This window comes from Pipistrellus hanaki (genome assembly GCF_964339955.1).
Source record: "Pipistrellus hanaki genome assembly, chromosome: 13".
Lineage (NCBI taxonomy): Eukaryota > Metazoa > Chordata > Mammalia > Chiroptera > Vespertilionidae > Pipistrellus > Pipistrellus hanaki.
Genome location: NC_140515.1, coordinates 23002736 through 23017019, shown reverse-complemented (window position 1 = coordinate 23017019; position 14284 = coordinate 23002736). Strand labels below are relative to the sequence as shown.

At 47.9% G+C, this 14284-nt stretch overlaps 1 protein-coding gene across 2 annotated transcripts in view; it reads right to left on the bottom strand.

Moving 5' to 3' along the window:
• Positions 1-3932: 3932 nt before the first annotated feature.
• RFT1 (RFT1 glycolipid translocator homolog) overlaps positions 3933-14284 on the bottom strand; it is a 30872-nt gene continuing 20520 nt past the window's right edge. For both annotated transcript variants that reach the window (XM_084902958.1, XM_084902959.1), the window contains 4 exons: positions 12498-12642; positions 9662-9767; positions 4613-4862; positions 3933-4339 (listed from right to left, as the gene is read on the bottom strand). In XM_084902958.1, coding sequence (XP_084759084.1) covers positions 4172-4339; positions 4613-4862; positions 9662-9767; positions 12498-12642 — 669 coding nt within the window. In that variant the 3' untranslated portion in view covers positions 3933-4171. The remainder of the gene's footprint in view (positions 4340-4612; positions 4863-9661; positions 9768-12497; positions 12643-14284) is intronic.

Sequence of the window (14284 nt, the reverse complement as noted above, 5' to 3'; positions counted from 1 at the left end):
AACAATGAGTCTTCCTTCTTAATTTCATCAGATAAAACATCTTTTCTGCTACCCTTAAAGGTTAATTAGCAAACGAAGTATTTAAAGCATTAAGGACTAATTCTCCCAGGTGCAGTAAGTCGCAGTAAAACAGATCATTTCCACCTGCACCTGATTGGCTCGGAAGTCTCATTTCCAAATTAAATACCCGAATCTCAGTTCCTCCCTGGAGCCTCACGGAATAGTCAGCAAAGAGCGTCATTTAGGAGCAGAATTCTTGTTTGGTTGCTCTTTCCAGTTCTCTGTAGGAGAACTGCCTACAGAGGGTGCTAGGGGATCTAGCCTTCGAAACATTTCTAGGGGATCCCTGACATTCATGCCTCAGCTCATCTTCCTTGCAAACCGGGTCTTTCCTGACAGGCTCACAGGCTTCCTGGCTTCCGGTTTGTCTTCCAGAACTCTTTCATAGAGCCACCAGAACCTTGAGCAAGCAGCACCGAGCCCGTGGGTCAGCTCCCCAAGGTTCTCTAAATGAGCTCCTGGTGGGAGTTCTCTTAACTTGCCAGCAATGCCAGTGTCTTTCTCTGCCCCCCCTCCCCCCGCCTCTGGCCTGGCCTCCCCTCCCCTAGTGTTATGGAATATGAAATTTATGAAATTGGCAGAGTGTGAGGGGGTTCCCAGCTGCTTTGCCTTCTCTTGTCCCCACACAGGCCTGCCCCACTTCAGTCATGGCCCCCAAGACCGTGCCAGGGATCACCTTCTCCCTGATCCCCTCCTCAGCCCCTACGTCCCACCCCCGGAACTGAAGTCTATGCCTCCCAGAAGCCACACAGCAGCATTCAGAGCCCCTACCTGAGCCCCTTCTCCCTCAGGTGCTGATGCTCTCAGCACCTGTGCTGCTCAGGAAGGAATCCCTGATGGGGTTACTGTACACCTCCGTGTGGGTGAGTCACTGGTCCTTCTCTGGGGGATGCAATAATAGCCTTCCATTTCAGTGAAAGGAACATGAAGCACCGATGACGGAAAGATATAAGGGGGGAGGGAACTCCCTAAAAATCACACTGCCTAAAATCACACTTGGCCTCCCTACTTCTGATATTGGTCCTGACCCACCAAAGATGGCCGCTTAATTTAAAAACATGACCAAGACAAGGGCCAGGCCAGACACAGAAGACAGGAGAGAGAAAAGTGCACTGAGCAATGGGAACACGGAGGCGGGAAGGGAGGAGCAGTGAATAAAGCGCCAGGCGTTTCAGTCCCAGATGCAGAGGCCAGGAAACCACCCGGTCAGACGGTCAGGCGGAATCACCGTCCGGTCAGGTTAGTGCAGGGAGAAACGATCCCGTGAGGAACAGAATGGTTTACATACTCAAAGCTATTTACCTACTTTCCCTTTGAAATTAAGAAAAATATTTTTTCTGTTTGGAAAGAGGAGGGGTGTGAAAGAAAGCTGGCATGCAATCAGCAACATGAATACTTGAGTAAAGAAAATGACAGCTGGAGGGTGGGAGTGGACAGGGAGAGGTCAATGGGGGGAAAGGAGACACATGTAATACTTTAAACAATAAAGAATTTAAATTAAAAAAAAAAAGAAAGAAAATGACAGAACAGGCCCTGCTTGAAAGAGGCTGGGGAGTGGCAAGGAGTGGGGTAGAGACAGCCTTTCCCCCCAACCACCACCAGGAGTCGCTGCTGAGTAAGCACCAAGCAGCAGCAGCAGCAGCCATCCCTGAGGGATGACAGGCCAGGTCTGAAGTTACCAACACATCTGTGGCCACACACACACACACACACACACACACACACACACACACAGTGTTATTCTCACCACCAAAGGCTTCTTCGTTTCCTAAAAAGATGTGCTTTAAAGCCTTGTTTCCATGGAGAAGGGACCTCACTGTATTTTAAGTGTCACTTCAAAACAAGTGTGATTCCCTCCAAAAACACTCTCTGGGAGAAGGCAGGGTGCTCGGAGAGGTGAGAGAATGGTGCTCGCTGTCCCACTGGAGGCTGACAGAAGCCTTGGTGGTTGTGTGCCTGAGGAGCCGGGAAGTTGGCCATGCTGCCTCTTCCTGGAGCAGAGCGGACAGGGTGAATGTGTGCACGACTGACCGTCTGAGACTGCGAGGACAAATGGTGAGCCAACCTCGGTTTGCCAAAAAGCTGATCCCAGAACCTGCCCCCAAAGATGCAATTCCAAAGGTCTGGAGTAGGTCCTGGGAACCCTCATTTATACTGCAATCCAGGGCAGTGACCTCACAGACCACCAGTGGTCTGTGGACCACCAGTTGGCGACCGCTGATCCAGGGGATTCTGAGGCAGGTAGTTCAGAAACCATGCGTTGAGTCTGGGGTCAAGTGGACCTGGGGTGGGTGACAAGGTCCTAGAGGATGAGGGTGGTCAGTGGCAGCAGGGAAGGAACTTCTGAAGGCCAAAGACCCATTTCCACACACTCAAGGGATAAAAAAGTGCCCCGGAGAGGGCTGCCTTCTGTGCGTGCCGCCTGCCCTGCTCCATGGGGACAACCAGCTCTTCTGAGCCAGCCTGACACAAAAGCACAATGAAGACCCTGCTTTTAGAGGGCCTCTGGTTGCTCAGTAACACCTTGCACTTAGCTACCTCCCCCCAATTAGTACAAAAAACCCACTCTCCCTTTGAACAGATAAAAGGGTGTGCAGGTGCCTGGGCCCTAACCTGGGTGTGCTGTTGGGTCTTGGCCCTCGAGCCTCGGCCCTGGCTCAAGGCCCGTGGATCTAAATCAGGGGCAGAGAACCTTTTTTTCTGCCAGGGGCCATTTGAATATTTATAACATCATTTGTGGGTCACACAAAACTATCAACTTAAAAATTAGCCTGCTACATTTGGTCCAATATTTACTTAACTCACCCCCAATGCCTTGGCAGGGCCAGACCGAATGAGTCCACGGGCCGGACATTGCCCACCCGATCGAAAGGCCTGCATTTTAGCCACGTCACTGTCTGGTGCCAGTTGCCCTGGCTGGCCCAGGTGAACAGCCTGCTCTGAATGTAAACCCAGGAAGGGTGGGGACACCGGGGCTGGATGGTTACTGCTAACATTCAAGGTACGGTTCGCATACATAGCTCCAAATGTCAACCATAGGCAAAGAAATTGGTACATTAGTGAAAGAAGAAAAAAGTCTTTGCTGCCTAGGAATAATGCTCGGTGAACTTGCCTGTTGGGCAGGAGGTGAAGAGAGGTGAGCTTTAGCCTGGACACCCACTGTAACCTGGAGGGCCTGTCACTCCCGTCCTGGGGCTGGAATGTGGGTGTACTGACCAGTGCTGGAAGTAATGGGTCAGTAGAAGGGCCTGTGGTACTTACCACAGAGAATTTACCCTATTTTATCACACAAAGAAAGAAAGATACATCTATTCAACTTTGGTTGTCTTCTGTGCAATCTCCTGTGGGAAGTCACGCAGCTGCAAGGCAAGGTTTCCTTCCGAGGACAAGGCAGCTCACACTGGGTCAGTGTCCTCCCTGTGTTTCCGGTGGCCAGGCCAGGGGCCTGGAGCCAGCTTGCACCTCGTCTGGGAAGGCATGTGCTGGCCCAGGGGACACAGAGAGAATGGCATGGGATCCCCCAGTGAACTTGGGGAAATGCGAAAAACGTCATGTTCTCATTCTTGGATTTCTACTGAGCAACATTTCTCTTTCTCCAAAAACCCAGAGCACAGGGCTGACGGAAAAAGCCACACTCCAGGGTCACCTTTGCTCTTGTTTGGTGCCTAACATCAGCTTTCCTTCCTTCTTTCAGAGGATAAGTCACATATCCCAGTGAGGGGCGAAATGGCGATTCTCTTTCTCTGCACTAACAGATGACTAACCATAAACTTCCAAGGTGTAGTTTGTTGGAGCATGTAGCTCCCAAGGTCAATGACACCCAAAAGGAATGAATACATGGCTCAAAAGGAAAATGCTGATCGGAATAAAACGGTGGAAAAAATAATTGTATTTATTTTAAAAGAGCTTTTGTCTTCCCTTAAACATGGAACTCCCGCTTCCTGAGGAAGATTTCGGAGGGACAGTTCACGTTGGTCGGGTGGTTCTCTCCAAAGCCGCACCTGCCTGTGTGGGCCTCACTCCGCAGACCCCTCTGCGGGGCCCTTCTGCCCAGGAAACGTGCCCTGCCCACAGCTGGCCCAGGAGCACAGGCGGCAGTGAATCCCGAAGGTCACGTCCTTTTGTCAGCAAGTCTGGACACACCTAACTGAGTCCTAAGAAAGTGGATCAGCTTGGTCTCGGTGAGGAACGCTGTCCCGAGCGTCGCTCCCAGACAGACGGCCCCCACGGCCACGTGCGCCAGCCGGAACAGCCAGCCCTGCTCACAGCAGAGGAGTGCCTGTGGAAAGAAGCCGCTATCACACCCCTGGCCTCCTCCTTGAGGGGCAAGCTGGGGGAAGCAGAGGCCCCGCTGTTCCAACTCTGAGTCCGATCAAGGGCATGACAACTCTGCACTGAGGGTCTACCCTGTCCCCACTGCAGACAGCTGTCCTAAGATGCTGTCCTAGAGCCTTAGGGGGAGGGACAGAGGTGGGAAATACTTGTCCAGCTGCTTCAGGAAGGGGAAGCCTAGAGGGAGGAACAGGGGACAGCTTGCTTCAGGGACTCTCACCTCTGAAACACCAGTAATCCCACCACTGAGGGCAAACGCGCCAACGAGGACCGGAGACAGCCGCAGGCCCGCCAGGGGCCGGTGGGGGCTCTCACGGTAGTAGCGGTGGATGAAGTAAAGGCTCTGCATGATCCGGATGCCCATGTTAAAGCAGTTGGCCAAGATGAAGCCCACACTGCCATACAAACGGGTCAGGAGATAGGACAGCACCAGGAATGAAGATGACAGGGCCAGCATTGTGAAGTTGTACCTGGAGAGAGGGAAACAAAGCAGGGCAGTGGCAACTTGCCCTAAGACAGAACTCCTACAAAAAATAAGTGGTCCCAAAACCGGTTTGGCTCAGTGGATAGAGCATTAGCCTGCGGACTGAAGGGTCCCAGGTTCGATTCTGGTCAAGGGCATGTATCTTGGTTGCGGGCACATCCCCTGTGGGGGGTGTGCAGGAGGCGGCTGATCGATGTTTCTAGCTCTCTATCCCTCTCCCTTCCTCTCTATGAAAGATCAATAAAATATATTTAAAAATAAAAATAAGTGGCTGTGAACATGAAGTCATGGAAAGCACCTCCAAGTTCCCATAATCCAGCTGGTTTTCATAACATTTTCATGCTCTATACATAACATGCAAATGTCACTATCACCCCAACCCTGAATAGAAGATAAGAAAATGAACAACTCCTGTCCTGACCAGTGTGGCTCATTGGGTTGAGGTGACATCCCATGCATGGACAGGCAGCCAGTTCATTCCCAGTCAGGACACATACCTAGGTTCTTGGTCAGGGCATGGATGGGAGGCAACCGATTGATGTTTCACTTTCACATTGATGTTTCTCTCCCTTTCCCTTCCTCTCTCTCTAAATCAATAAAAGCATGTCCTCAGGTGAAGATTGAAGAAAATGAGCAACTCAAGATAGTTATGGTTTTTTAAGGATAATAATTGGTTCGTTTAAGGGGCACTTTGTAATCAAAACACAAAATAATCTTTTTCAGCCCAAGTTTTCAATGTGAGGCAGGAGAATATGACACAGGTAACGATTACATACAAAGCTAACTAACTCTGTGTGTGTGTGTGTGTGGGGGGGGTGGTGGTGGGGAAGAGTTCAGGTTCATTTGCAGACAAGGAAACCAGGCACACAGAGACTGAGTAACTCATGGGGAGGGAGTCAACACTCCCCCTGACCCCTGGCCCCTAAACTTTAGCACTGCACACCAGTTCCTTTCAAATGCAGAAGCCCCGTAACCTTGGATGGTGGACATCATTCAAAGCAAATGATCAGCCTCCAAACTGAAATGTAAACAGGCAGTGAGGCCTGGGTCGTCTTCAGTGTTCCCCAGACTCCTGCACATCTTCCTTCTCTTTCTGCATCTCTAGAGCTCTTTGGCGTCTATGACTGGATGGATTGTACTGCTCCTTCTGCTTCTCCCATTTCAAAGCAGCAAGTCACTGCCATCCCGGCATGGCTCAGTGATTGAACTTCAACTTATGAGTCAAGGTCCGATTCCCGGTCAGAGCACATGCCTGTGTTGCGGGCTCAATCCCCAGTGTGGGGCATGCAGGTGGCAGCCAATCAATGATTCTCATCATCCAAGTTTCTATTTCTCTCTCCCTCTCCCTTCCTCTCTGAAATCAATAGAAATGTTATATATAAATATATATTTAGTATTTCAAAATTAAACTTAACTACCTGAAGTAAATACCATGTCAAGACTATTATTGAAAACTGCTATGTTGTGTTCTAAAAGCAGGATGGAAAATCGATTTAGTGGGTCATGATATGGCAGTTTAAAAATAAAACAACAGCCCTGGCCAATGTTACTCCATGGTTAGAGTGTCAGCCTATTTACCAAAGGGTTTCGGATTCGATTCCCAGTCAAGGACACATACCTGGATTGCAGGTTTGTTTCACGTGTGGGAGGCAACCAATCCATGTGTCTTTCACATTGATGTTTCTCTCCTCCTTCTCCCTCCCTCCCTTCCACTCTCACTAAAATAGCTAAAGTGAAGCAACCCATCACCTTTATTCATTCTGGACCTGCCCTTACAAAAGGCTCTTTTAGAGGTGGCGCCTGGCCACGAGTACATGCCTTCCCCAGGCTCTCAGTGCACACCCACCACTGGTGGAGGAAGGAATCTGGGCCTGATTACACACACACACACACACACACAGAGTGGCCAGATTATTATGATCTCTGAACACATATATATATTAGAGGCCCGGTGCATGAATTTGTGCATGGGTGAGGGGACATGGGCAGTTAGCCAGCCTGCCTGCTGATTGAACTCCTAATTGAGAGGACAATTTGCATATTAGCCTTTTATTATATAGGATATACACTGAGTGGCCAGATTATTATGTGTTCAGAGATCATAATAATCTGGCCACTCAGTGTGTGAGAGTGTGTGTGTGTGTGTGTGTGCGCGCGTGTGTGTATATATTCTCAGGTGAGGATTAACAACAAAGAATACTAATAAAAATGAAACAATAGAATTACTATCGGGTCTAGTAATAATTAATGTCGTTTTTAAACATTCGTTTAAAATCTTGCTTGGCGTTGACTTGTATTGACATAACCTTCAAACACGTGGTATCTACAGAACGTGTGAAGTGCAATTAACAAGTTTTTCTTGAAAAAGTTTGTGTTTGGTTTGGTTTTTGTTGCAAAACTAGGGCTAAGAAGATGGCGGATGAAGAGCATATTCGGCACTGCATGCTTTACGAGTTCCAATTAGGAAGAAAAGCAAGTGAGGCTGCAAAAAACATCTGTAGTGCTCTTGGTCAAGATGCAGTTAGCGCCAGAAAATGCCAGCGTTGGTTTGAGAAATTTCGCGAGGGAAATTTTTCGTTAGATGACAAGAGTGGTCGAGGCCATGTATCCAATTTTGATCAAGAAGCTCTTCAAGCTCTTTTGGTACAAAATCCTCAAATTACCCAACAAGAGCTTGCGACAACTTTAAATTGTTCACAAAAAACAATTTCCAATCAATTGCGTGCACTTGGCAAAGTCCAAAAGTTTGAAAAATGGGTTCCTCATGAGTTGACCGACAACAACCGTAATCAAAGAGTCACAATTTGCAGTTCGCTCCTCTCTCGTCAAAACCGTTTGCCGTTTTTAGAGCAAATTGTTACCGGAGATGAAGAATGGGTGCTAATATGTTAATTTGAAAAGGCGGCCTCAATGGTTGGACAAAAATGAGGCTCCGCAGCCCACGCCAAAACCTGACTTGCATGCGAAAAAAGTGATGTTGTGTGTTTGGTGGAATTTTAAAGGAATTCTTCATTATGAACTTTTACCATCTAACCAAACCATTACAAGTGCAGTGTATAGTGCCCAATTGGAAAGGTTAGCCCAAGCTTTAAGAGAAAAAGAACCCGCGCTGATTAATCGGAATGGCGTAATTCTTCACCACGATAACGCACGACCGCATACTGCAAGAATCACTGCTGAAAAACTGCGCCAGTTGGAATGGGAAGTTCTCCCTCAACCTGCATATTCTCCTGATATTGCCCCTTCCGATTACCATTTGTTTCATTCTTTGCAAAACTTTCTTCTTGGAAAAAAATTTAATAATGAAGAATGCCTCAAAAATGCATTGACCGAATTTTTTGCATCAAAATCACAAGAATTTTACAACAGAGGGATTAAAATGCTTCCTGAGCGTTGGGCACAAGTAGTAGAAAACAACGGCAACTATATTGTTGATTAAATTTTGTTGTATTGTTTAAATAAATTCGATTTAAACAAGTATTAGAAAACGACATTAATTATTACTAGACCTAATAGTAAAAACTATCAGCGTGTCCTGTGCATAACTGGCGAACTTACTGCTTCGTGAAAGCAGAAAGTTTCAGTCATGGCCACATGAATATGTATTGGGTCACAGTGCCCAATGTAGTTTCTACAGTGAAAGCTGGTTTGGGCCAGCAGTTCCTCAGGCCCCAACTGTCCTGGAGATCTCCTGGAGCTGTGTAATGGCAGACCCCCTGGCCCAGCCCCTACAATTCTAGTTCTGTTGCTCTAGGAGTGGCTAGAACTTCCCAAGGGAACCTGGTCAGTCTGGGGACTGCTGTTCTAGATTCAAGTTCTAAACTATGGTGTAGCAAACGAAGTCACAAGCTTCTTTGTGAGACAGTCCAACAGGGGAAGAGAGACTGCTCTGAATGAGAGGAAGGACTCCCCAAGTCCTTGAACTGGCCTCTGAGGGCTTTCAGCAGCACTCAAGGCAGTTTAGAGGCAGCATGACCCTCCCCTCCCAAGGGACCAGGCCTCAGGGGCAAAAGGATAACGAGGGCCCCTCATCCCATTACCTGCACCCACCCCTTCTACTCTCTCTCCTTCTCCCTATCACTTTCATCGCTCTCCGAAACCTCATCCTGTAATGATATCTTAAGATACAGGCTTGCTACTTTTGGTATTTGGACACAAGAGATGAAAGATCCTGGGTTCATTCATGAGCAGTTCATGTCAAAGTCACTAGAGCTTTTAAACACACACACACACACACACACACACACACACACACACACACAGTTAGGAGCCTGCTGATTCTGTAGGTGTGGTAGGAGAGAGTGCTGGAAGTAGGTGGGCAGGAATCTGCATTTCTAAGCAAGCCCCATGGGGGATTCTGACTCACAACCAGTGTGAACAACCACTGCTTGAGGTTCCAGGGCAGAGGTTCTGGTCTGTTGTCAATGGATGAGAAAAATGGGCAAAAACATGTATGTCCACATGAGCTTTTCTCTGAGAGCAATGTCACAGATCCTGAGATTCTTAAAGACCCACAAATCAGATGAGACGTCCCTTGGTAACCCTGTGGAGCAGTAAGCAAGGAAGTGGGGGAGGAGAGCTTGTCTTGTGCACGTCTCTGCAAACCTGGACTAACAGCCCTTCAAGCCCAGATTCCTTCCTCTACCAGTGGTGGGTGTGCACTGAGAGCCTGGGGAAGGCATGTACTAGTGGTCAGGCGCCACCTCTAAAAGCCTTTGTAAGGGCAGGTCCAGAATGAAAAGAAAGAAAGGCCATGATTAGAGGCGTGTCTTTAAGGTTACCTACCTGTCGACCTGTTCCTTGCTCATGGCAGCAAAGGTGAAACACTCGGTTACTCCATTGATGGCCAGCAAGAGAACATAGAGACAATAAGTTCGCAACAAAACAGGACCTGTAAGGAAACAACCCACTGAGCTGCCACAGGCCAAAGGGGGGGCCCCACCCACTCTCATGTGGCGGGTGGTCAGAGAACACCAGCAGGGGGTCCTGAGCCCTGCTGGCATCATCAGGGGCAAATGCAGCTCAAATCTGTGGTCTTAATGACCTGGAAGGACTCCTAGCATTCCATGGCACTGACTAAAATAAACAGCTAAAAACAAAAGGATACGTATGAATAAATACATAGATCTCTTGCTTAACAGCTAAAAGCTTATCTGGCCAGTAAGCAAATCTCGCTTTTTAAACCAGCACGCGAGGCCTGCTGGCTGGAGCACTCGGGGCACTAGGGCTGCGTTAGGAGAACCTCAGTTGAAAGGGTACTGAGGAAAAGACCTTGGGGAGAACAGGAGCAGCAGGCAGCTTCAGGGAGACGACACCCACAAATCCGCAGGGAGAATCAGAGCCCACAGTGTTATTTTTTTCTATAACAAAGTAATGCAATTCTAAAACTAGCTCTGAAAAAATCTGCTGTCAAAAGATCAGAAGCCTTAAAAATGGGACTGGCCCCCAGTTTAAGAGGGCCGTTATCAAGAGGCAGCCAAGCAATTGTTAATAAACTTAACACATGCCCAATCTATGAGCTAGCGATACCACCCCTAGGTATACTTCCTACAGGAGAAAAATCGCATGTTCACAAAAACACTTGTACATAAATGTCCTCAGCAGTTTTACATATAACAACCCAGACCAACATTAATAGAAGAAAGGATAAACTAACCGTGAGCCATCCATTCAGAGTCAGGAGCAGGGGAGTGGAGACGAGGGGAAGGGGAAACGAGGGAAGGAGAGCTAGCAGGCCCCCAGGTAGACACACTGACTACCAGAAGCCACGATGGGCTTTAAAAGGCTAAAGTTTGGTCAACATGAGAGGCAGCTATAATGCGGAGACAAGACTAGAAGACCCCGCTGGGACATGACGCTGGTGCAGCCTGGCCAGGAAAGATGACCATGGCCCTGAAGAACTTGGTGGCCGCCCCCAGCCACAGACTCTTTTCACAGACCATTCTCAAGACTCTCCTCTGTGAAGAGATACTGAGAATACCTTTTTGAGTCTCACGTTATTAATGACTGTGACATAAACCATTGAGGCATTTTTACCTTTGAAATCAACTCACACCGACCCTTTAGATGGATCAATGTTATTATCAAAGCTCAAACCTGGCACCGGCATCTCACTGGAGTAAAAGGACTACACAGTCACAGTCGCTTCTTTATGTATCTTCTGTGACTGACGACTCCCCCGGGTGAACATCCCACGGATGGGACAGCCCTCTCCTCCCGGCACTCCTGAAATTACTACATTAAAGGCTGCTCCTGGGTGATCACCTTCCTAAAGGGGCAGAGCTGCTGTGGAACAGCTGAGCCCCGGTTTCTGCACAGATTTACTGCTGGCTTCCCACTGAGGCCTCCTGCAGCTGCCTGATGGGAACACACTTGTCCCAGCGGGAGCCCCAGGCACTGCACGCCCGGCCCTGGTTTCACAGCAGGAGTTTCTCCAAACTTAATGGCCTTTGTTCTTTTCCTAACACCAAAGTCTGGGCTCACTACACGGAGACCAAAGCTACAGCGGAGACTAAAACATGCCCGAGAACGTATAAAACGGCAACTGAGATGGCACAGCAGAAAGAAGTCTTCAGGGTCCTTGTCTAGTGATCTGAGGGATGCAAAACACCTTTTCGAAACCCAAGAGGAAACACTGCAAATGGACTGCCAGTCTATGCCCAGTGCATTCTGAGAGCGGTGCCTAGCAAGTGCTTCGAGGTGCATAGTGGCCCGGGCTCCAGGTGTGTCAGAGCTCGACGCAGTCAATACTTTCCCCCTTCAAACACTGAGTTGCTGGACTGTATGTACAATTTTATTTGCCGAGATCAATTTTACTCTCTGCAGTGGCTCTGGGTTACCCTTCAAAGGCTTTTATGCATCAGGCCGTGAGATTTATGTTGTACAGACTATCTTCAGTGTGTTCAGTACCAAGTGGAGGTACTGCTCTCTGCCCTCCTCCTTCACTCTCACCGTATAAGACCCGAGAAATCCTTTGATCTGGCCCTGTCAAGGCAATCGCAGGCGGGACTCAAAACTCAATAAATCTAAGAGCTTTTTTCATAGCAACATAAATTTATATTAAGTGAATGGTATCCAAATGGCCCTTGGCAAAAAAAGGTTCCCCACCCCTGCCCTAGAGGGTGCACAAGGAAGCACTTGGCAAACCCAACTCAGGCCTAAGAGGAAAGCCAAGGATTTTTTTTTTCCCCCCTAAAAGTTAATCCTCATCTGAGGATATGTTTATTTATTGGTTTTTAGAGAAAGGGAGAGAGAGAGAGGGAGAGAAACATCGATCATTGCCTCAGGTACACGCCCTGACCTGGGATAGATCCTATAACCTAGATATGTGCCCTGAATGGAATTGAACCCAAAACCTTTTGGTGTATGTGACCACACTCCAACCAAGGCACCCCTGCCAGGGCAAGCCAAGGGTTCTTAGCAACTTCTTCAAGTGAGGTGGGGGAACAGATCCACCTGGTCTGACCTCCTCTCAGGGGAAGAGTCCCACCCACAGCCCCCCCACCACCAATTCTCCCGTCATGACACAGATTTCAATGTGTGTGCACAAGCTCTTGAATTTCATAAGACTCCCTTATTTCTGTTTAGAAATTAGAACACATCTGGCAACTCTTGTGCATACCTGATCCTGAGCTAAGCATGGCCCCTCCATAGATATCCAAAGCCAGCTGAGAGTAGGCAAAGCCAAAAACAGTGATGGTCAGGCCGGTCAGCAGGGCCAGCTTGAGCAGGGACTCCAAAACCGTGGCGGCCACAGCAACATCCTCCTGGTGCCGGGGAGAGGGAAGGAAGTTGGATGAACCATGAGCTGAAGGAAACCCTCACATCTGGCCTCCCCTGTGCTGTTTCCTGGCCACTCCTTCAGCTGGTGAGGGCATCACTGTTTTCTGCAGCCCGGGCTTGTCTGCCAACCAGCAAAGGGAGGGAAGGACACTGTGTGCCTCCTTCGGGAGTGCAGGGGCGCCTTCGTGTCAAACTCATCAAAGGCTTCTTAGGAGACACTCACTGTCCCCTCTGATATTTACTCTTAAATGGGATGGCCATGTTTTACATTGCCAGCTAGCTCTGCCTTTGCCAGTGTTCTTCTCCTGACAAACATCTCCAAATCCTGAGGTTCCTGTTAGTGTACTTAGGAAAATATTTATAAATCAAATGGAGAACCAGATTAGCTCATCGTGAGATGCTGTGCTTAAACGATATTTTGCAAAATGTCTTCTAAAACATGTAAGAGGCCGGCTTAGCTTGCTTTTCATTCTAAAATAATCCAGTCATTTTCAATGGTTTTAGAAAAGGGGAAGTTTATATAACCAAATACTTCTGGATTAAAATCTCTTCTGTATTTACCAACTGGAATAGGTAGATTCTCACGGTCAGAATGTGGCTCTGGGCACTTCACTTAAGAAGCTTAAACATCTGGTGTGGCCAGAGAAACCAAGTGACCAGGTCCCTCCCTCCCCAGGTTCTCGGTCAGCCTTGCCCCAGTCTCTGGGTCCCTGGGCTCACCTCTGGTCTTACACCCAAGACTAGACCAGGGGTGGGGTCTGTGCTGCGTTGGGGACAGCGATCGAGAGTTCTGAGAGGGCTGGGTCAAGAATAAGGTCACTAAGAGGGACATGAGGTGAAACGAAAGGGCCAGCCAGTGAGAAAGGGAGAGGCTGTGAAAGAAGACGTGAGCACAGGGTCCTGCCAGCATGCAGTCAGAGTGGAAAACAAGCATGTCAAACTCTCGGCCCTCAACGAATATTTTTGCGGCCCAGCCAATGTTTCAACATGGTATGTAAGAAACGTCTTAATAAAAACTTTGTAATTTAATTTTCGCAATATCCTGTTATACGTAATTATCGATAACTACAACATTCGCTGGAAACTAGATTACTATAATGGTGTTGCATTCATTTCCCTCACGCGTCTTACACCCAGGCGCACCATTTCTCTCCGCTAATACTAGCAGCGAATTTTGAGCAGCCAAATGCCACATCACTGACTTGTTTGGTGTGCGCAAAAGGAACTATTTCACTTTCAGAGAACAAGAAAAATAGGCTTATTTTCGTTACGCTTATTAATTTTTGCAGTTATTCAGTGTCTGGAAAGTTAATGTTCAAGAAAAAATATTAAAATTTTTATTAAAATTTCTATTATTTTATGTTAATGATTACTCATTTATTTCAGCCCTTTGAATTCAGCATGTCTCTATCAAAATAAACCTACCTTCCTATGAAAGTTGAAGCTTTTGTTTTTTTGCGGCCCACATCAACGTAAACCTTGTTTATTTGGCCCGTGTGAGCCTTTGAGTTTGACAAGCTTGGTGTAGAAAAATGAAATCGAGAAGAAAATTTCAGATCAGACAGAAAGGAAACAGACTGGTCCACATTTTTGTCTATTTATCTTGCGATTAGAGAGAGAGTTCAT